The 24,355-nt window shown below is 40.5% G+C and overlaps 1 protein-coding gene across 1 annotated transcript in view; it reads right to left on the reverse strand.

Annotated features, from left to right (window-relative positions):
• Positions 1–2,127: 2,127 nt before the first annotated feature.
• The window catches only part of CLIP1 (CAP-Gly domain containing linker protein 1), a 115,120-nt gene continuing 92,892 nt past the window's right edge, over positions 2,128–24,355 (reverse strand). Inside the window, exons 19-25 of the mRNA XM_065417591.1 lie at positions 20,817–20,937; positions 15,249–15,301; positions 8,851–8,968; positions 8,204–8,363; positions 7,326–7,375; positions 3,167–3,288; positions 2,128–2,350 (exon numbers count right to left, since the gene is read on the reverse strand). Coding sequence (XP_065273663.1) covers positions 2,128–2,350; positions 3,167–3,288; positions 7,326–7,375; positions 8,204–8,363; positions 8,851–8,968; positions 15,249–15,301; positions 20,817–20,937 — 847 coding nt within the window. The remainder of the gene's footprint in view (positions 2,351–3,166; positions 3,289–7,325; positions 7,376–8,203; positions 8,364–8,850; positions 8,969–15,248; positions 15,302–20,816; positions 20,938–24,355) is intronic.

Raw genomic sequence — 24,355 nt, forward strand, 5'->3', positions numbered from 1 at the left:
AGACTCTGTTGTCACTGGAATTTAAAAAATATATATAATATGTAAACATTTCTATTAAAGTTATGTTTTGCAAATTATTTTTTTAGAAAGCCTAAATTTTGGTTTTAAATAGACCTGAGTATCCATTTGAATGTAAATCCACTATACATTTTAGAAGCTTCACTGCCACCTTTTGACATTCCAAAACATATCTTCCTTGAATGACAAGTAAACCTCAGACAGCCTTTCTACATTAAAAATAAATAGGTTCTAGAACACATGTTGTTTGGGGCCCCAGCAACCCAAATGGAAATTTTCTTACTCAATCACTTCCTTTCTAGTAGAATAATCCCACACAATCCATAATGGATGGGCTCTTTCCCTGTGGGATTTGGAAGTACAGGGACGTAGCCAGGGCTCTGGGAACATCACACATCACTCCCAGTCACTAGAAAAGTTCTTCCATTTATCTATTTCTTTTTGATTTCTAAATAATAATAAGGGCCCCTGCACAGTCTCAGAGAAATAGCAAGAATGCAAGACAAAGGTGACGAGAATAACCATTTATTAAAGGAGATACAGTACACTCAATTCTTTAAATTAATACTGATTTCCCTGCTTTTGTTCCTATTACTATAATACATTCGTTACCCCCAATTTAAAATTATTACAGATTTACTTTATATCATGTGCCAGATACCTGGTTGATAATCTTGAGAAAAATACATCAAAGGTTTATATACAGTTATATAAAAGAGTAAACTCTATACTGTATATTGTACAGGTAGCAGGGAAGATACAGTATAGTTTCAGTCCTTTTTACATATGCTAGAAGACATTCAAAAGAAGATAGATTTAAACCATCTGAATAAATGATTTAGGGTCCGATGGGTCCACCCTGGCTCATGTTGAGTGTTTTCTTACTATATGAGCAGCCCCTCTGAAACTAATTTAACTGTCCGTGTAATAAGGTACATCTCAACATTAGTACGAGTGACACAAGCTAGACCACGTTGTGTTCTGATGGTTTAGATTTCTCCACTCCTTGTTATGTTTTTGCTTATAAGAAAATCCACAATTATTAATGTTGAATTTTCCATGTTACATTCATCTGAAAATAAAATAAAAACCAGGGAAACCGTATCATGAAATAGTTAGCATAAATGCTTAGTTTCCTATGGACTTTACTGAAAACCTGCTAGAGGATACAAGTGTGCTGAAAGATTTTTTTCACAGGAAACACATTAATAAAAATCTCCCAATACTGAGGTGGTTTTATATTTTTAAGTCAACAAATGAAGTAGTCATGTTGTACTGTTTATCCCATAAACAGGTCCTGTGATGACTGCTAATAAAATTTAAAAACGTGAATGAAAAGACGTTTTTTCCAAAATATATTTTTAAATATATATATGTATATATACACACACACACTGTATAGGAGCTGAAATAATGCAAAAAATGGATGTCACATAAATGGTAGTAAGTGTGCACAGCATACAGGTTTTTAAAAATTCCCCACAGTAGCTTATTATTTTCTTACCTGCTTCATGATTTTATAAATTTCATACTGTAGTCCAATGGAAAGAAAGGCACTACGTATATATGTAGTGCACAGAGCTCATGTTCTTTGATCAAGGGCACAGTAAAATAGTTAACGAGTAGATGAAAATAAAGATGAAATATTTCTCAACTCATTCCAGTGTCAAAAGCTTAAAAAAAAATCTAAATATACAAATGCAGCCTTAAAATGTCTTAGTGCAAATATGAAAATTAACAGCATAATTTTAAGGTATTTAAATAAGCTATAACATAACTATAATACTTTGTTCCTATACATTTTTCCTATAGATAAATTTAATGGCATAGGGGACATTTCTTGTTAGAAATTGTTCATACCCAGAATTTGGGAATAAATGACAAAAAGTAATTATTAAATAATTTATTTATACTTCACTTTAGTTTATGAAGGGGGGGAATAAGATCTTTATGAATGGAAGATCAAAATATCTATAGGTTTGAAACCGAGGATGTGTGTGTCAAGAATCACTGTCCCTTTTCCTGATGTCTGTACACACAAATGCTGGTGGGGTAAACTGTCCAATTAGTGCATACAAATAAAGTTTGTTTTCCTGGCTTTGTATTGTATTAGAAGGTCTCGTCGTCATTGCAATTGGTTGTCCAGTGCCCGAACACCTCACAGATTTCACAATAGGGGCGCTCTTCTTTTCTGCTGCCATGATAAGTCGAATGGGGAGGGTCATCTGATGCCTGTGCCTGAGTTGGACAGTCTTCAGTTTCATGGAGATCAAAGCAGTCGCAAATATCACAGAAGAGGCGAGGTTTTTTCTTTGACTGATTTTCATCCTCGCTGCAAGATCAAAATTGGTATAGGTTAGGCTGGATAGTCTCTTAAAGGAGAACAAACCCAAAGGACATTATTATAAACTTCCACCAAAAAAACCACTTTTTTTTTTTAAATAAAAGTTTATAACAACATCCAATACTGTTAAAACCAAGGCATATATCAGTGGATCACAAGCAGTGAAGAGAATCATCGGGGGGGGGGGGGGGGGGAGGGAAAGAGGGAGGGGGAGGAGAAGAGGCAGCAAAGCTTCTGGATTCCCCCATAGCTCTGCAGTTGCTCAGATTCCTCACATGGTGATAATACCCACTCTAGCCATTAAACAAATTATTCATTACATTTTTAAATCTACACAAATACACATCCACTATTTCAAAGGCATTTGTATGAACTGGTAAAAATAGTTTCTTTTTTCATTGATACAGGGGATACACCACCACCATTATTTAAAAAAAACGCTGAGCTCTGGACTGGTTCCTCCACATTTGCATTCAGATACCAGCTTCTAGGAGTAGAGAGTGTTTTCCTAATTTGTAGAGGGCCAGGGTCACTGTTGGGAATTGATAACTAGGACATGCTGATGTTTGTTTCAGAGCTGCAGAGAAACAGCATGTGCTACCAGCTAGAAGTTAGAGATGGACCAGAAAAAGTCTGGATCCAGCGACCCCACAGATATGGGCAAGTCACGTTCGCACTTCATGGCTCAGGTCTCTCTCTGTCGGCAGTCAGGCTGACCTGCTGCAGCTGCACAGGCTGACAGAAGTGATTTATAGTGGAATCAGCACAACATAAACCAAACACCTTTTCTTTTAATATTAATACCTGTCATAATTGTTTATCTCCTCATTGCCATTGAGAGCTGCTTCAGACATCATTTCCACCTTCAACTTTAATTCTTCATTTTTCCTTTGAAGATCCACTATTACTGAATTCAGGAAGTCAATCTGGGAGATTTAGAACAAAGAGTAACATATTTAGAACCAAAAGACATTCCGAAGCCTTAGGATTACACTTCTACAGAAAACATCAGCAAAAATTAGACTGCATTACCAATATGCAGCACAGAAATGGTGGTTGAATGTCACAGAAAGGAGCTGTTAGCTTTTACCATTAAAACAGTCACGCTACGAAAAATACATTAAGGGATGGAGGGCTTTCAAATCAAGAAAATATTTCAAGCATCTCTGAGTCGTGTGAATTCTGACCAGCAACTAACAATGGTTCACCCAACAGCTGGCCAGTCTGAAACACGATGGTAGGTCTCAGCCCAGCTGCCAGTGGATAAGTGACCACACTGCAGAACTATTACCACATCAGGCGTTCCTGCTGACAGCTTCAGCAGAGTCCCAAAGGGCTTGTCCCTAGATCAACCCCTCTCCAGAAGGTGTCTTAAATGTATTGGTAGGGCCAGGGGAGCAGCTCAAGGGAAGCCTCCACTACATAGGCCTGTGCTGTATCTGTACGGTGGCTAAAACAGAACATCAGTTTCCAGTGTTGTCCCTCAGAATCTGAAGAGAAGACTGAGGCAAGGAACAAATTCACCATTGACAATCCAGGAAAAAAAAAAGTAAACTGGATCAGAACATGGCACTCTGCTCTACATTTGATAATCTCACTGTGCAAGGATGTCTTTGACCACAAACATAATGGAAACATGAATGGTATTTGTTTCTCCATTCTCACCCACCAAAGCACCCAACACGTCCCCATTCACCCCCCCATTAAATGGAACTGTACATTACCTCCTAATTATGTAACAGCGTGAGAGACTAATGCTGTATCTATTAGCGTTCATCTAATCATGGTAATAAACTGAGGATGGGGGACAGCTACGCAGACAATGTTACCATCATTCCTTTAATGCATTTTTATGAAGAAATTTAAAGATTTTGATAAGAATTATGCAGCTTGGCTGCATATAGTGTATCAAAATTTCATCTTTTTCTTTGAACCTGGCTTATTAGTGAGGCACCATGGGTATAACAGGTGAATGGGTCCTAAATGGGCAATGGAATAATACAGGGCATGCATTATCTCTGAACTTGGGCCCCCCAAAGGCAGTCTGAACCCCCAGACCAGACTGCAGACATTTACAGCATTCTGATAAAAGACCATATGAGTTTTCCCATAGCTGAATAGAAAGCTGCTAAGTGAGCTAAGCAATACACAGCAAATTAATGCAGCGAATAAAAAAAGCGTAGAAAGCAGAAACAAACCATATGCTGATTGGAGGAAAATGTTGCCAGCAACGGATGAAAGCAAGGGACACGAAGAGAAAAAAAAACAGAAAAAGAAACCAGAGGTTAGAATGTTAATGACACTGCTTCTAATCTATACACACACTATGTTACTAGGAAACAGATTGGTATTCCCCATTCCAGGACTTTAACTTGTAACCAAATAAACATAGAATCATAGAAGATTAGGGTTGGAAGAGATCTCAGGAGATCATCTAGTCCAACCCCGTGCTCTAAGCAGGACCAACACCAACTAAATCATCCCAGCCAGGGCTTTGTCAATCTGGGCCTTAAAAACCTTTAAGGATGGAGATTCCACCACCTCCCTAGGTAAGTTATTCCAGTGCTTCACTACCCTCCTAATGAAATAGTTTTTCCTAATATCCAACCTAGATCTCCCCCACTGCAATTTGAGACCATTGCTCCTTGTTCTGTCATCTGCCACCACTGAGAACAGTTGAGCTCCATCCTCTTTGAAACCCCCCTTCAGGTAGTTGAAGACTGCTATCAAATCCCCCCTCACTCTTCTCTTCTGCAGACTAAACAAGTCCAGTTCCCTCAGCCTCTCCTTGTAAGTCATGTGCCTCAGCCCCCTGATCATTTTCGTTGCCCTCCACTGGACTCTCTCCAATTTGTTCACATTCTTTCTGCATTGGGGGGCCCAAAACTGGATGCTCCAGATGTGGCCTCACCAGTGCTGAATAGAGGGGAATAATCACTTCCCTCGATCTGCTGGCAATGCTCCTACTAATGCAGCCCAATATGCCGTTAGCCTTCTTGGCAACAAGGGCACACTGCTGACTCATATCCAGCTTCTTGTCCACTGTAATCCCCAGGTCCTTTTCTGCAGAACTGCTGCTTAGCCAGTCGGTCCCCAGTCTGTACTGGTGCATAGGATTCTTCCGTCCTAAGTGCAGGACTCTGCACTTGTCCTTGTTGAACCTCATCACATTTCTTTTGGTCCAAACTTCCAATTTGTCTAGGTCACGCTGGACCCTATCCCTGCCCTCCAGCATATCTCCCTCTCCCCTCAGCTTAATATCCGCGAACTTGCTGAGGGTGCAATCCATCCCATCATCCAGATCATTAATAAAGATGTTGAACAAAACCGGCCCCAGGACCGACCCCTGGGGCACTCCTCTTGATACCAGCTGCCAATTAGACATCAAGCCATTGATCACTACATGTTGAGCCCGACAATCTAGCCAGCTTTGTATCCACCTTATAGTCCATTCATCCAATCCATACTTTTTTAACTTCCTGGTAAGAATACTGTGGGAGACCATATCAAAAGCTTCGCTAAAGTCAAGATATATCACGTTCACTGCTTTCCCCATATCCACAGAGCCAGTTATCTCATCATAGAAGGCAATCAGGTTGGTCAGACATGACTTGCCCTTGATGAATCCATGTTGACTGTTCCTAATCACCTTCCTCTCCTCCAAGTGCTTCAAAATGGTTTCCTTGAGGACCTGCTCCATGATTTTTCCAGGGATTGAGGTGAGGCTGACTGGTCTGTAGTTCCCCAGGTTCTCCTCCTTCCCTTTTTTAAAATATGGGCACTATATTTGCCTTTTTCAATCGTCTGGGACCTCTCCTGATTGCTATGAGTTTTCAAAGATAATGGCCAATGGCTCTGAAATCACACCAGCCAATTCCCTCAGCACCCTTGGATGCATTAGATCTGGTCCCATGGACTTGTGCATGTTACATATTACATTCTACTCATCTTTAAACAGGTGAAATTGTTTCATGGTTATGCACGCTATTATTTGTTTAGCGTCCATGAGGATAGATGCTGCAGGGAACTGGATAGCATGTTAAGTAGCATAAATAACTTTACAGGTTCTTTAGCTAAAGTAATAATCATTGTATCATTTGTGTAAGTTTTTCATAAGCCTTTTACCAGGAATATTCCGTTATACCTGAGCAATTCCCCCCACCCCCAAGTTTGAGTGAAATTCTGCAGTTAGGTTAATGAAGCAAAGACCAATGTCTTCAACTGCATGAGCCTGAAGATAGGTACTTGCTTTTCTGAGGTAGCAAGCATCACAATTCTCATTGGATTAAAGGCTTAGCTTTAGCACCTAGGGTTGAAAATTCTGGCCTTAGCTTTTAACTGACTCTTTTAATCTGACATGCCATTAATGTGGCCCATCAGCTTCCTTGATCAACTGGGTGTACTCAATAAGCAACAACCCTTCTGGCAGCTCCTCCCACCCAGGCACCTAGGCATGCCCCTTCCCACCAATTCTTCTCAGCTGGCTGGTCAGTTGCTGTGGCCTGTGACCAGCCAGCTGGTCCGGACTCTCTCTGGGGCCCTCTACTTGCCATAAAGTATCCTGTTCTTCTGCCTCTACCCTCTTGCCCTGGTTCCTCCCTGGCTACACATCCCCAAGGCCACTTCCACAGCTGCCACACACCTCTAGGGTGACCAGGTGTCCTGATTTGATAGGGACAGTCCCGATTTTTGGGTCTTTTTCTTACATAGGCTCCTATTACCCCCCACCCCCGTCCCGATTTTTCACACTTGCTGTCTGGTCACTCGATCATCCTCTTCCCTCTGTCAGTCATATTCTCCCTCAGCTACTCAGAGAATCAGGAACGAAGGGGTTACAAAGCAATCCATTACAACCCGATTTAGATAGGATCTAGTAAGCTATCTTTGGGAAGACATTTTACTCAAGCCCAGGCTGGTAAAGGTATGTTATTACTTTAGAGTGTGGATATTTCAGATCCAATACCTGGCTCTCCTCTGCTTTTTCTTCTTGGAGTGGATTAGCAGCAGTGTCACCTTTTAAAGAAAAAAGCAAGATGTAAAAATCCTGCAACCTTATTATGAAACACAATAACAAACCAAAACCATGCAAGTTCTCTACCCTCTGGGATAACCTCATGTCCATATATTTCTAAATCAGTCAGTAGAAGCCATCAATAAAGTGACTTATGTTGATATATCTGACATTTAGCACTGGTATGTTATACAGAAGTACTTTCAATATCATAAATTATATGTTCAAGTGATATACAAGCAGTAACTAACCTTTACAAATTCCCTATGAGGCAAATATTCTCTCCATTTTACAGATGGAGAAACCAAAGCAGAAACTGTAAGTGACTTGGAAAAAGGTAGAGGGAGTCCACACAAAATCTGGGACTAGAACTCACAAGGATCCTGGCTCCCAAGTCCTGTGCTAAAACCAGGTCTGATTTCTTTTCCTGGTGTGAGAGAGTCATCCAGGAGTCATAATAGACTTCATTAAGAAATGCTCTTTTGCACAGGAAAAATATACCATTTATAGAGATAGGAATTTTAAATGGATTCACACAGATATTTCAGGACAAATTCATCATTGATGTAAGTGGGAGCAACTAGTGACATCAATAACGTTATCAGATTTTCAGATTTTAATTTAGTCCCATTTCCTTCATTCAAAGTCTTACACTTGATTATTGAACAATGGTAAAGCCATCACAGTAGAGGAATTTGACATATTAAGATCTCTGCTAATGGTCTGGTTTACAGTACGCAATGTTGATCAGTTAACAGCAAAGGTACGAAAATGCTCAAGTCGCCCCGAGTGGGAGCACTGATACAGTAAATGGACAGTCTGTGGGTTACCTGAGGAGCTAGTGATAGAAGAAGGCTGTTTCTTGTTCTCTTTGAGTTTCTGCTCCAGGTTCTTCACCTTTTGCTCAAGTTTCAACTTATCAGACTCCAATGACTGAACTACTGACTGCAAGGTTTTTGCAGAGGCATTTTCTCCACGGAGCACTGTGATCTGCAATAATTAATTGGGAGTGCTTAGGCAGTTTGGAGTAAAACCAAAAGCAATGAGGGAATGTTATTATAGTAGAATAAATGCTAGATTACCACCAAAAAGATAAGCCAGTAAACATATGACTGAAACACAAAAAACAATGTTTAAAGCCTACTTTGATTTGAAAAAAAGTAAAGACAGAAATAGGAACAAGCTCTTCAAAAGTGAGTGCTCAAAGCATGATTTTATATCCCTATTTAGACACCTACGTAAACAAGTGGCCTAATTTTCAGAAGTGCTGAGAGCACCCACAACTCCTAAGGAAGCCAATGGATGCTGAGCTCTTCTGAATATCAGCCACTTATTTGGACACCGAAGGGATGATTTAGAAGCTCAACTTTAGGGAGCAGTTTTGGAAAAATCTGTATGTTCCAGAATTCATTAATAAAACGTTTTAAAAAAGCCAATGACACCTTACAGTTTGACTACTATGGTTCTAAAAAGATACCTCATTTCTGAGTTTTTCCAGTTCTTCATCTTTCTCTGTGATCAAGGCACTAGTAACACTGATGGATTTCTGTAAAGAAGCTCTCTCTTCATCTATTTCTTTTTTTAATACGGATTCTCTAAAAGAAAGTCAAAGAGTTCCAGAAATCATCTGAAGAGTTGTTCAGTTAACATTGCTTAAATCAACCAAGAAAATTAGGTTTCATAGTTAATTTAAAATATTAGACTATCATTAGAAAATTTTCTTAAAAGCATGTTTTGGTTCGATATTTCTCTGAGATTTTATATTTGCAAAATCATTTTGGATTTTACTACTGTGGAAACAAAGCAAAAAGTTTACCTACGTAGATACATGCCAGAATCTGCATATCATCGCATCCATTTGAATTTAAAGAAAAAAGTTAATAGATTGGGGATATATAGAATCAAAAAAAGTGTTGCACAGAATGATCCACAAAAACCTAACTTCAGAGTTGTGTTATTTCTTGGAATAACTATTAACAAGCAACAAAAAGTACATGCAAAGCTCATTATACAGTTGTCATGCAAAGCATGGATGACGGTGGAAATATCAGCTGGTCCTCACTTATTTCAGTAATGTCATGTTCTCCATAGAGATATATTTTGAGAACTATTGGGCCTTAACAATAGCTACTGTCTTAGTAGAAGTCCATTCAGAATTTGTTCTTTTACTACACGGAAGTAGACTTTTTAAACCCCAACATGGCAAACTGCACAATTCATAAATGAGTAGGCTGTCTGAAAAGCACTCCATTCCTATTTGTTTTCATGCGCTGAGTAAATGACTTAAAAAGTAGTCCAATGGGTTAGCAGGTGGATACTACCTGGGCACCATATTTAACATTAACCCCACAGTGGTGAGGTCTCAGAGCATCACCAATTGAGCGTGTGGATTGAGTATTGAGGAAATAGTTTATCTTCTCAATAGCAAGGGAAAAGAGTGCCAATAATAGCAGATCAGAATAGGAATAACATCCCAAAATGTTAAGGGATATGATAAAGTCTTGTATCTTAATATTCATAACTGTCCCAATGAGTTCATGTACCCATATAATGAGAACTTGTGCTCTGAGGGCTACTGCTGCAAAAATACCTTTTAGTTTTGAAAGTCACAGAGTTGCATGACCAACCATGATTTTCAAAACTGAGTGCTCAGAGTTAAGACTCTTACACCCAACATTTAAGCACCTAGAAAAGTGGCCTGATTTTCAAAAGCATGGATGCTCCATCAGTTTCCACTGATCCCCTTCAACAGGAACTGCTAGGAGCACCACGTTTTTGAAAATCAGACCACTTTTCTAGGTGTCTAAATATGGAATTAGGAGCCTAACATTAGGCACCTCCATTTTGAAAATCATGGCCATCTTTTCCAAGTTCTTAACTGTCTTTTTTATTTATTTACTTCTGAGAAAACTGACCACCTAATTTAGCTGAAGGAGTACTTAAGTTTCAATCATGAAGGAGCAGATTCTTCAAGAAGATTGAATGTCATAATGATTGTCAGCCAAGGAATCAAATGAAACTAAAATCTATTAAGACTATCCAAGTGATCAATATTACAGTATGTCCTTACAGAACAATGCACACTAGATATAGGATAACTGATAGGCCCAAGTTGGAGATTTTTAATATCCATGATATCTACAGTTAGTGAGACCCATGATATCCAGCCCATGACATACAATACTGTCAGTGACTCAGGATTAATAGAAAACTCAAGCAACAATGACAGTACAAGTAATTCTTTCATTGTTAAGATTATGCTTATACTCATGAATGGAAGCAGTAAGTGGAGAATCTGGGGTTTATGGAGAGTGATGTACACACCTCACAACATTCAGGTTCCTGTTTTTACAATCAAAGTAAATATCATGGAAACACAAAATTGAAGTGTTGAGTAAAGAATCTCTCCTACTAATACAAACCTAGGCTTTCATTAACAAAAAGCATTTAATGAGTCTCCCCTCAAGTGCTTTCACTGGCACTGATTCATCAAAGCACTTAAGCCTGTGCTTAACTTTAAGCATGGGAGCAATGTCATGGGTTTTCAATGGGATTACTCACTGCTCTAAATTAAACACATGCTTAAATGCTTTGCTGAACTGGGGACACAGTGCAGAGTGGTGAGACCGGATAGACAAAGCAAGGTCTGCAGAGAAACCTCCACTGTTTTTTGGGAGTAGCGGGAGGGGGCTGATGACACATTGCACGGATCTTCTCCCCCAACCATAGAGCCCAGACCACCCAGTACACTTGGAAGAAGGGAAAATATGTTGTGGAGTTACTGCTCCCAAACCCTTCACGTACAGGGACCCAGTACCATGGGGTTTGTCTTCCCTCAGAAGGCAGCGGTGGAAGGGAAGATGGGAGCCCTCGGGGACTTGAATCAAAATATTGTCCAACATTTCAACTTTGTCAAATCTTTCTCTCAAAGTGTCACACAAATGTTTTGTACAAAAATCAGTAAAGGACTGGATAGCTGACCATCTTTTAATATTGGTAAAAGGGGGAGATACAATGTGGGCACTGGGGAGGTCTGATACGTAAAGGAGGGCAAATTACACTGTACTTAGAGGGGGAGAGATTGCATGCATTTATAAGTACTCTATGTGTGTGTATAACTCTCTATATTATACAAACACAAAGGAGAAAGAAGAGGGGAGCAGAATGAAGGAGAGAGAACAAGAGGAGGAGAGAAAGATGCCTTTCATGTACCATTGCCTTATCATTTAGAGGGCAGTGTCTTTAGGAAGAAAATCTTGAAGTGTCATGGATCCACTCAGGTATTCTAAAAAGTGCAAAAAGGAAAACCTACAAATACTGTAGGTGTGTTGCTTTAAGCAGTGTTTTCACTTAGGCCTGAATCACATTCACCTATCAGCATCACCAGATAATCCACTCATCTGATATTCTAATCTTCAATATCATCTGCAGTATGAGGTAGTATTAGGGTGAGTTAAACTTGAAGGATGCATGTTGAGTTGGAATTAGCTTTATATAATGACTTGCAAGAGAAAGCAGCTGGAAAATACTCATGATCATCTGGTAATAAGATGGGTGCTGTTATTCAAAATTCATCTTTTCATACCACAAATGTCTATTTACTAACAAGTCTCGAATAGTTTAGGTAGCACATAGATGTTGGATTGTATTAGTTTTACACAACAATTCCAAGTGCTGTAAAGAAAACACCTGTATAAGAAGTTAAATTACACTCTGTGCAGAGTATATAAAAGTCATGTGAGATATGGATTCCTTTTCACATCAAAGTACCCAGATTCTTCCCTTACTACAAAAATAAGAAATTCCAATAATGAAGCAAGTACCTTAAAGTGTTACTGGGCAAGCTTTAAAAATGCAAGATAAGAAGAACCACATGTTAGAAACATGAGAGAGAAATGCAAAATACAGTAAAGAAGAACTAAATTTGCACTGACTTTTTTTGTTGTAAAAAATAGAAATATATATACTGCTGAGTATTTTACAAAACAAAAGCAAGACACTGAGGGACAAAGGCAGCCAAAAATATGTACAACAACTTTACTTAAAAAAAAAATTATTTATTGTAACGTGGATAGACTTTCTTGAGTCTTACCATTAAAGACACACAGATATAGCAAAGGAAGCAAGGGTAGGAAAGGGAAGAGAGAGGAGTGAAATGAGTATTGATAAATAGCGCAAGCTCAAAGACAGTAAGACAGTTAGCAATCCACAATGACTCTAATGAGCTGAAGAAATAGAGAATCCTCTCTTAGTTTCAGATTCATAAATATCAACCATTCGTCATTCCTGACTGAAATATTTCATAGACAGTCCATTGATACTAAAAGGAATTCCTGTGGGTGAAGGAAGGTGGGGAAGCTGCTGCTAGCTGGACATTTGGCCAAATTAAAATAAAAGATGTCTCAGTTTCTGCATCCTGAAAGTCTAAGGAAGGCGGGGGGGAACATCAACTGACACCATTTTTAGTGTGTGGGGGTGGGAATATGGATGAGGAAAGAGACATTTTTTATTTAATTAGGCATGGTTAACATAACTCCTATAGTTTTTAGCATAAAATTAATGTCACGTTTCAGCAAATTTTAGCATCAGTGGCTGTTAGCCTGTTTGAATCAGGCTGACTTGTTCTAGTGCAGGGGTTCTCAAACTGGGGATCAGGACCCCTCAGGGGGTCGCAAGGTTATTACAGGGGGGGTCACAAGCTGTCAGCCTCCACCCCAACCCTGCTTTCCCTCCAGCATTAATAATATTGTTAAATATATAAAAAAGTGTTTTTAATTTATAATGGGGGGTTGCACTCAGAGGCTTGCTATTTGAAAGGGGTCACCAGTACAAAAGTTTGAGAACCACTGTTCTAGTGCTTATTTTGGCCTTCATATCACAGCCTATTTCATAAAACAGAATAATCATGTTTGTCAGATATGCCATTAAAACACTGGTGTTGCATGTAGACTTTTAGGACAAGTGACTGAAGGTATGTAAGGATGGACAGATCTGGCAATCATTGTACAAGTGTCAGTGTTTATCTCTGGCAGCTGCCATACAGAGAGTATCCACAAATGTAAAAATGCATCATTAAATGTCTATCTGAGGGGAAGGATTTATTTTTTTACTGTATTGGACGTAATGATATTGTCCTTGCTTGTGAAACTTTGCAAAGAGAGTCTAAATGTACCTGTAGCTTTAAATAGTTACATTTTATGGTTCCTGGTTGAGGTCAAGCTCAAAGAAGCCAACACACCCTACACCCCTTCTCGTTTCTTCTAGATCACAAATTCTGGAGCAGATCCCCAGCTGGGGTAAACGGTCACAGTTTGGATTGACTCCTGCTGAGCTATGACAATTTACACTAGCTGAGGGTCTGCCCCCTCCTCTATATTTTCAGGTTCTCTCTTCTCATTCCCACCCCTTTGTTAAAAAACACACTTAAACGAGAGTATGTATCTAGATCGGGGGTTCTCAAACTTCATTGCACCGCAACCCCCTTCTGACAACAAAAATTACTACACGACCCCAGGAGGGGGGACCGAAGCCTGAGTCTGCCTGATTCCCACTGACCCAGGACGGGGAGCCAGAGCCAAAGCCCGAGCCCCACTGCCCTGGGCGGGGAAGGGGTCAAAGCCAAAGCCCAAGGGCTTCAGTCCCAACCAGGGGGCCTGTAACCTGAGCCCCGCCGCCCAGTGCTGAATTCGTCAGGCTTCGGCCCCGAGCCCCACCAAGTCCAAGTCAGCCCTGGCAACCCCATTAAAATGGGGTCGCGACCCACTTTGGGGTCCCGACCGACAGTTTGAGAACTGCTGCTCTAGATACTGGGTGATCTTAGTAACAGGATGAGTTAAGGTCTCCGTGTTCTATGATACTCTATGATCTTACATCTGTGCATTATTATAATGATCAGATCCATAGCTTTTACTTGTGTAATATACCATGTACATACTGTTCTTTGGAAAAGTGCAAAATGTAATAGAGCATGGCACAGCCAAAGGAAATCAAGTTGTTAGGGAACAAAAATGGGGTCAACACATTAAACGGATAACTAAGAACCTTTGCATGAATATTAAGATGACATCTGATACCTGCCACTAAAATTACCAAAAAAAATATATGTAATTTTACTGTTTTATTTGATAGAGTTCAGCTTAATGATCCCTTTATTAGCCAGAGGAATCAGTTTTGTGAAGAGCAGGATCCTTCCCCAAGCATCATATAATTTCTCCAAGACAAATCTACAGTTTTTCCTACGTACAGCTCACACGATGGTACCTGTCCAACTGAGCTTTCCAGTTTTCCTTTACAAACACTACATTAAGTGGGACCAGAGTAAAGTTTGTTCTTTGGGACCATTCACTGGAGGATATGGTTTCCAGTGGAGGAGTCCCAGCAACCCAGAACAATTTCTTAGTATGTAAAAACAGTGGTGAAAGAAGTGGGGGTTGCCTTATGTGCATTTGTCAGATGTGTAAGCGATCTAATACTCCAGCAAAGACTAAAAATATCACTAAACTATTTGGTTACTATTAGGATAATTTAGCATCAGTAAAAAGGTAGAAGACAGTTAATTGAATAACAGAAGCTGGTAAATACTAGATTAAGTTCTGCTGAATGTGTCCTAATATTAAGCCAGTTACATTTTCACCCAACTTTTAGTGTGGAAAATAGTAAAAATATTGTTTGCATGTATTTTTAGTATTCCATATGCAAAATTATTTCAATGCCAAATTGTGCAACGGTCCCAGTACATTTCACTACTGGAGGTTAGAAGAAAGAACCACATTTTTCTGTACCACTAGCTTTGTATTACATTTTGTTATAGTTTCCATAGAACTGTATACTTGAACACACACACACACACACATATATATATCTGGGAAAGCTTACCTCTTTTTCATCTCTAACAACTGGTTATTAAGTACAGATCTCTCCTCTTCCAGCTAAAACACAAACATCAAAAGCAAGCATTTAGTGAATACACCAAGAATCAAATGGTTTGTTCAATTTAACATATCCTAGTTTCCCCACATTTGCAGAGGCTACTGAAGCATGGAACATTTTTGGCAAAGTAATTAGTTTTCTCCAGGGTCAACATAAATGTAATCACAGATTGTTCAATGAACAGGGATGTTAGTTAGCACTTGTAGGTATAACCAGGACACACTGCACAGAAAACTGCCTCTACAGGTTCCAGTGGCCTGGGTCAATGAGTGCAAATAGGCTCAATTAGTTTGCCAGAGTTCAGGCACCTTGATACCAATACATCATCTACTCCACCAATGATGGGTGATATAAACTGGCAACCCATCATCCAAACATAGTATCAGGAAAAATTGTTAACATAAAGCAATGATCAACAGAGAAGGTACATGTATTAAATGAGACCTTATTAGAAAGATAGCAAGTAGGTCACTTTCAGGCTGATGAAATTCTTCGTCATTTCAGTGAATCCTTGTTTTATATCAAATAATCATTATCCAATGTGCAGCGCAGACCAGATGTGGAATACCATCAAATTAAATTACTCCTGGGAATGCCAGTGGCACATAAGGGTGTCCAAAGAGATCGTGCACATTGGGCTTCCAGAGCAAAGTAAATTATAGTGGGAGTGAAGGTCTGTCTGTCATCCTCAGGTCTGAGGATAAGTTCAGGTCACAAGGATGTTAATTTTCATTGCCCATCCTCTAGTACTGTAAGGCTTCCTGTTTTAGGACTGGTTGTTCTCTTATTGCTGGGGTACAACGTTACATGACTTTGCTTATGTACTCATTTGAACAGCAGTAGAACCAAGAGAGAGAACTAAGGCTACTGAATTATCTAAAGACTCAGAAGATAACAAAATCTCCTTCTATAGGAGACTGATCATATGGAAGAGCCAGCAGCTGTGCAAGACCCTGCTAAATGACCGCAATAGCAGGGAGCTTTGGATTATATGCCATCATATTCCTGCAAGCATGTTGGAAGTCAAAAATAGCAATTTTACTGACAGAACAAAGCACACCCCTGCTTCTGAGGATTTGTTGTCTGCCTCCTACACACAAGCAAGCTATATTACCTCCTTGAATTTTGTGCTTCTGTAGAAGCTAGTGGGGAAGTGGTGAAATTCTGAAGGGAGAAGGGTTTAATTTAAAAGTCCTGAAAGAAATGGTGTCCTTAAAAAGATACATATTTAACCAGGTATCACATAGGGAGGGGACCACATACATGAGTATCACATAGAATCCACCTCCCCCTACTGTCCTCCTATGTCCAGAATCTCAGCTCTCTCTAAGACCACCATTCACCCAGCTAGTCACTTTTCTCCGAGAAATTTTTAAAAATCCCTTGTCCTCTTCTGTATCCTTCCCTCATCCTCAGATAAGACACTTGTGGATCACACCCCTTTGGCTGCCTTTTCTTGGAGTAATCAACCTGCTTTCCTTCATCAGTAGGCATCGTTTGCAGCTCCCAACAGGCCACCTGTGCAGCATTAACCTGGCACCAAGAAGCAACACAGTCCAGCATCCAGTTGCTTGGGTTCCCTCTGGGTCTAATTTTTCAGTGCTTAACTCCTTTTGCTCTCTACTCTCTTCAGACTTTGAAAATCCCTGCATGCCACCTTGCCCCCAGCCATGGTCATAATGCCCCCCAAACGTGCACCCTTTCCCCAAGTCACACTGCCACCTTGCTGTCAGCTCAGCTGCCTTTTGAACAGTTCCATGGGTGCAGAAGTTCCCCTTGCTCCTGTCTAGCTTTGCAAATCCCACAGCATTTACGACAGGATGGAAACAGAAAAGAAAACATCAATGAAGTTGTGGGTTTCAAATCAAGAAGGGAACTCAGGCCTCCCTTTTCGTTACCTGCCTGGGGGTGGTGAGCCAACGCTGTCTGCTGTATGGACCAAGTCACAAGGAGCAGCTTGTTGGTAGAAAGGGAGACGGAACGATTATTGTGGAAAATATTAGGGTATGTTTTAGGTTTATATTATTTTAGGTACGAAGTGTGTGAAAGGTAAAATATGTGGGAGGAAGTGAGATGGGGTGTGAATCTTAGGGACTCTGCGAGGGCCCATTGTGTTGCCAGCATCACCCTGGAACCTTCGTTTGAAAGTCAGCAGTTGGAGGAGGACTGTCAGGAAGGCGAGTGTGGACACTTGCCAGTGGGAGGTGGTGTTGTCTGGGTTTGCTGAAGTTGCCAAGAAGGGTCTCTCCTGGAACTTGTCCATCAGGGCTGACAGATCCAGAATGCCAAGGCGGCAGTCGTGAGATCATACAGGGAGCACACTGGAGTCCATGGCTTACAAACAGGAAGCCTGAACTGAAGTACGAAATAAGACTTTCTGGGGCTTGAAAAGAACTGTGGGCACATCCAGCTGTTCAATACGGAGTTCAAGCATAGATTTTAATTGTAAATAATACATTACAACTTTGTTAATTCAGTCTGGAGTGGAGCTGTGGGGACTGGGGATTTCTGCAGTGGCCTTCGAGGAGCATCTACCATCTCTGTCAGGGACTTCCCGCTCCTGGGGACAGTGTTCTTGTAACAAGGAAGCAGAGGGAGGGGTGCCCTGAGGTAAAATTTCCAAATGAGAAGCTTGGTGGTGGCAGCAGGTGTCTGAGGCCAGGGTCATGACAGATGCCCTTTCTTCCTCCCACTCAGAGATCATTCTCTTTATAAACTGCTCCACTGCACATTTTTTACGAAGTCTGTCTCAAGCAGACACCACCTACCTTACTGAGCAGGGTTAGAGAGGGGTGGATAAGTTGAGCTAACAGATCTTTCCACAATTTCTCCATTTAAGTTAAAACTCATGTGTTGGTCTGAAGCCTGAGAACACCAACATAAAAACATTGCAAGCCAGAAAAGCTCCCCAAGCTCAGTATTTATCTGACTGGAATTCTTTAGCTAATTACAAATTGCTAATTATTTATGGATCAATATAGATGAAACCCCCTCAGTGTCTGCAGCATAAGCCACTTTAACCTTTAGATGTCAGGATAAATCATTCATGACACTGTATTCATTAATTTTGCAAAATGCGTCATGTGTCCACAGATTCACTAACCCAGTTGACTAACACTCTTGCTAGAATTTATATGGTTACCATAGTGACTGCTTAAAATACTTGCAACATATGCTTGATACCTGTCTTACTGTATTTTAAAAGGCCCAAAAAAATCAAAGAGCAAAAAATTGCTCCAGTGGCACAATTGGTTAGAATCAGAGCTCTGAGGAGAACGTAATTAGACACATCTGAGAGGTGCTCAGGAGTGGTGTGCAAAGGGAAGGATATTGGTCCTTTTATCTCGCTGGAGGCTTGCTATTAGTTTATGAACCTCTAGACTTCATTCTAAGCAGCCAAGCTCCATCCGAAGCAAGCAACAGATATAAGTTTTGCTAAGCAGAGGTCTTGCACATTAGACAACCTTGAGCTAACCGAAACTGAGCTGAGAGGAGCTGCATTAAACAGTTATGTGGCACTACAATCTGCATTTTCCATGGCACCAATTCACATTTGCTCCTTTGTACCACAGCAGGATTACCCCTGAGGTCATTTCCCCGGTATTCTAATAGGCACTGTGAATTACATGGTTTGCAGCAATGTGGACTGACTAGCAGACGGGGCAAACCCAGCAGCCAGCATTTCAGTGTTTCAAGGGCTCAGATTATTACTAAGGTTCCTTCCTCACCAAGGAGAATTTTGTGTGATATGAATAGCTACAGTTAGCATTTAAGCTGTTTCCCCTCCAAGCCCTTGGAAGACTCCTTGATACTAGACTCTTGGGGCAAATCCTGCCCTCCACTCATGGGAGGAGAGCCCTGGATGCAATGGAACTGGTAAATTTACACTGTGCAGGATTAGACGAGCCTGGCAGGAGGTCCATTCCTCTGCAGAACAACAAAGCACAGCTCCACAAGGGCTTCTGGCTGTCAAAGAGCATGTGTGTTTGTGGGGGAACTGGGAGTGGGGCAGGCTGGGGACAGCCAAGGCTGGCAGATCCATAACTAGGTGATCCAGACAGCTATTATCCCCCTGGGAACACAGTCCAGGAGCTGCATGGGCTACTGCAGCGTTCTCCCTCGGACCTCCCAAAGCCTGGTTACTTGGACCAGGCACTGAAGGCCAGGTTTGATTCAATGGATGGCCCTGCTGCCGAGGAAGCCTTTTCCAGTTGTGGCTGGTCTGAAGAAAGGAGCTGGCTGCCCCCAAAAGCCCGGACATAATTTGAAAGGGACAAAAAAGGCTCCCATTGGTTGTTTAAGAAGACAGCATCCTATTATCACGTCACTACTCAGGAGGAGGGTCAGAGCCTGCATGGCAGGGACATTCCTCAATCATCTTTCAAAGCACTTTGTAGAATGAAGGATTCCATGCACTATTACTGTCACAGCACCCAGGAGTTAGAAATGGCTCGGGCTTCAGCTCTAAGAGATGCTTTGGGGAAAGTCTGCCCCCTCAAATCTTGGTGGAGCATGAGGTTCTGCAGCAGGGCTTGAAGGGAGACTTCCAGTAAAGCTTGAAATCACAGAACACATTAAGTGCTGTCACAAAGGCACATGCTGTATGCAATGGCAACGTGTGTCTGACAGTGGCTCACATACTGCTCTTACATTGCACGTCATGTCCTAGAATGAGACACACTACTGTCAGAGGACACGGTGTCATAGTTCAAACGCAAATTTTGAAAAAAATCATCTAAATGGTTATACTTCAGGAAGAGGTTCTAACATAACCAGAATTATTCTATGTGAGATCTAGAGTTTCAATTAAGCCACTTAACATTTAAGTTCTAAATCTTTATTTGCAAGTACCAATGTAATAAGCTCTATCCACAATAAATGTATTTTAAGGTTCTATTGACATGTACAAGGCGTAGAGCTTTACAGACTTTACACTGCCACCAGAAAACCTTATACCAACTCCAGTCCTCTAATATCCACCATTTACACACAATACAGAAGCACACATGTATGCATATTTCCACTACCATTTTCATAGAGTTCAGTAAAGGGGTTTTGAACAGTATTCTCCAAACCACCTTAAAATATTCTCTCTGGAAGGATGGGTTTTTAAAAACAACTACAGTTTCTCTTAATAGAGGGGGGAAAGGATGTGAAAAGTGAGGAGTTTGGAAAATAAAAAATACTCCCACTAGAGTGTCTCTTTAGTAGACCCTTGGATATGGAGTTGGCTACAGCACATTTCATTCACACTTACCTGAAGCCTTCAAATAGACATCTCTCTTGGAAAGATTCTTTATGGGTCATACCACCCTCCACCATCCTATGATTCTAACCTTCTAATGGAGGTGGTTTGCAAACGTATTTAAACACTCTTGAAATGAACTATCCCTTTAAATCACAAACATGCATTACAGGGTCACACAGGCATCCGTGAAAATAGTATGGATTATTTTAAACAATCAAACTGCAGCATCCTCTAAGTACCGAACAGTAAGTATTTAGCCACCCTACCTTCTGATGAGTTGTGACTTCGTCCCTGCTCCTGCCCAGCTCCTCGGCAAGTTTAATGTTCTCTTCTTGCAGGGCTGTGAGCTGCTGGGACTTCTGAGCAGCCGCCAGTCTCAGCGCTTCTCTGCAAGGACAGGAAGTGCATGGTTACCATAGGAACAAGACAGGCAAGAAAAGACTGTGGGAGAGAATCTGCTTCACAGCTTGGAAAAATACATCTAGGTCACGTGTCTAATAGGATCTATAATAAAGGTGACAATCTACACCTTAAATGCACATTGATAGTGTTAACCCTGAAAAAGAGAGCATTGGGAGCACAACACACAATTACTTCCTTTTCCATTAAATGCATCTGATACCACTGCAAGGGAAAGTCTATTCAGCGTCCTATTACCAGTTCTACATGGCTCCAAGAGTTAAAAAACCCTCGGATTTAAAAATATGCTAATTTGTGGTATTAAATTTTGTTTGAAGTATGTTAGTTATGTTTGAAGAGACAGACAGGTAGTTCTAACATCCCACCCCCCTGTACAGGCACATAAAGACACCCACAGAGTTTTTAACCAAATCTAATACAAACAGAAATGTTTATGAAATTAAAATTATCAAGGAAACCCCATTTGTTCAGATTTAAATATTCTCTGGAATGGCTTGCAACCCAAACACTGAAGAACAGATGAAGTCAGGTGAGCCAAAACGTAAAGATGACTAGTCTATTTTCGTTGTCTTTACAATGAAATAAACACCAATAGCAAAAAAACAAATTAGGATTTTCAAGTTTCGTTAATCCATGTTGCTGTTGATAAGATTGGATTTTTTTTTAGAATTATTTTTAACTGATGTATTTAAAACAAAAACAAACAAACAAAAGCCTGTTACATATTCTGTGTATACGTCATTTAATAAGTTCCTGTAGAAGTTGGCAGGATTTTTCCAAAAAAAAAAAAAAAAAAAAAAAAAAAAAAAAAAGTTGCATTTTATTTCATCTAGGCAGTTTTTTTACCATTGTATTTTGCTTTCCTAAAGGGAGGCTCAATGGTCAAATGTGCCAATATTTCACAGTCAAGCACTGACTAGAATACTAAAATATGTTATGATGACCCATGGCTGATGTGCCCCGGAGGGATACATTTATGTAACAGGATTCACAAAACAGGAGCATTATCCTCTAACTCACTAAATTACAGTTTAAACAAAAGTATTTCATATTATATGATGAACATTTTATCAAGCAACATTAAAAGTAATCCGGCGTTGTGTGTATTAAACTTAACGCTAACATTTTCCAGCCCTTTTCCCTAGATCTTATGCCATAGCTACATTAGTTATTAAAGATCAGGCTCTAGTGTAAACAATTTTTGGTGCAGTTTTTCATGCTCTATTAATAAGGCCTAGTTAAACTGGATTTAATGTGCTGGCTCACATCACTGAATCAAATTATCTTGGTATGAATCTGGTTGCTAATGCAAGGACACATCTAATTTTAACCTCACTTGTTTGCTGTGCTGCAGTCCGTATCAGTGCTTTGACTTTTGATTTTGGCACTAGTGTGTCAGGAAGTCAGATTCCTGATGTTAAAGGCACACAAATAGTGGCGTGGACTTGTGTGAAACCACAGAATTCCATTGTAATTCATTTGTATCTGAGAATTTTAATGGATGTCAAAAAGAGCATTTGACAGGGTGTTTATTAACCAGGTAAGTAAAATCCAACCAGTATCACTGCTTCTCTGGTGCCCAGTTTTATATGTTAAGCTCTTTTGCAAAAATGGTTACCACCTCCACTGAAAGACTTCCCTACCTACAGAGCCACAGCTGGCTATTGAAAGGGCTCTCCTGCATTATTCCCCTGCACAATTACAAGAGTTTACCATCACCTACTGGGCATCCCAAAGGCATTCTGGCAACACAGACTGCTGAGAAGTTCAAGGAAAGCTGCAGCTGCCAAATTCAGCTCCATCCTTTACCAATGTTAATTACTTTGTTTACATGTCAAAGTATTTATAATTTAATAATCTTAAATCAGTATGACAATTACCTGTCAAATTAGATTAGTTACCCCCCCCATCCATGAAGTCCAAAATCACAGGTAATTAGAGACCATGTTCAGCAATTGTCTATGATTAAGGTTTGCCTTAAACAGAATCATAAGAGGACCAAGTGAGAGGAAACCAATCTCCTTTATCTAGAAGTCCCCTTTACTGAAGCCTAAACAGCAATTTCTACAAATAATTTTTCCTGACAAGTTGCAGAAGAATAATTTTTAATAAAAAATGGGATCTGCACACTTCCTGGGGTTCTAGGACTAGAGCAACTAGTCTGGAAATAATTACTTTGCCTTGGCATTTTCTACAAGCGCTGAAGCAGATGGGAATTACTGATGGAATGAAATCCTGTCACACCAGAAGGGGCCTCTCTCTGACAGCCATCTAGGTTTTTAAAAGGACAGAAAAATCAATACCGTGGTGCAGGTGCTGGAACATAGCATTAATGTTGTGTGTTCTGCAAGAAACCCTGTCTCTCCTTACCTGGACTGCCTTGATCTAAGAGCACCAGTCACGTGTGGGGCAAAAATCCCCTGCACCGTTTTGAAAATCTCAAGCAATCATCTCAGCCCTGCAGTCCAAGTTCCAGGTTCTGAATCTCCCCAACAGGTCACCAAATTCTCTCCACACAGAGAGGGTGGGATTGGAGACCTGAGGTTCGGTGTGCCAAGTCTCTAAACCTTGGGACACTGAAGGGCCAGTAGCCATGCTGTCTCTTTGTTCAGGGAGGGACATAGTTTTAGGCTGCTGGATACCAGTTACGAGCTAATAGTTTTATTCAGAGGCTAACATGCACTAACCAAATTGTGGCTAGAGGGCTTTAAACCAGAGAGACTATGTGTGTTTCATTTAGTACTGCCCAGGGATGGCACTTAGCTAAGGCACTTTGTTACTACATATATATCTACTCCCTACATTTTCTTTGGAGTCCTACTGGTTAGGTTTATTGACAAAATAAATGATTATATTAACACTGTAGAGTCCAGGTAAATGTGAGCCCAAACAGCAGCACACTCTGCTTCACCCATTGCCAGCTACATTCCAATTTCAGAATCTAGGATGAGGCTGTCTAGATTAGGAGTGGACCATGATCAGCTATCACATTGAGCTCCAGCTACACTAGAGGCTAAACATGTTGCAAGATGTTTGGATTGATGCTTTTGAAATAAATTGGTGCCCCCATGTGGCAGAACTGTATGCCGCCTCAGACGAATTCAATTAATGCACCATAATTTAAAACATCTCCACAAATAATTCAATAACCTTCAGAGAGCCATGGCAGTGCTCCGTTTCCATGTTTTACGTATTTCAGAAGCCAAGTTAGTAGTGAATTGTAACAAAGTACAGTACCTCTGTTTTATAAATGAGGATACTGTAGATGAGCTGTGTGGCGGGGCGAGTGCCCCACCCCCATGTGAGATGGGGATAGAGTAGGCCTTGGACAGGGGAAGGTCTGTCTCCAGGGTGGGAGACTAGCACCCAGGACAGCGCAGTGCTG

This window comes from Emys orbicularis, chromosome 16 (assembly GCF_028017835.1).
Source record: "Emys orbicularis isolate rEmyOrb1 chromosome 16, rEmyOrb1.hap1, whole genome shotgun sequence".
NCBI lineage: Eukaryota > Metazoa > Chordata > Testudines > Emydidae > Emys > Emys orbicularis.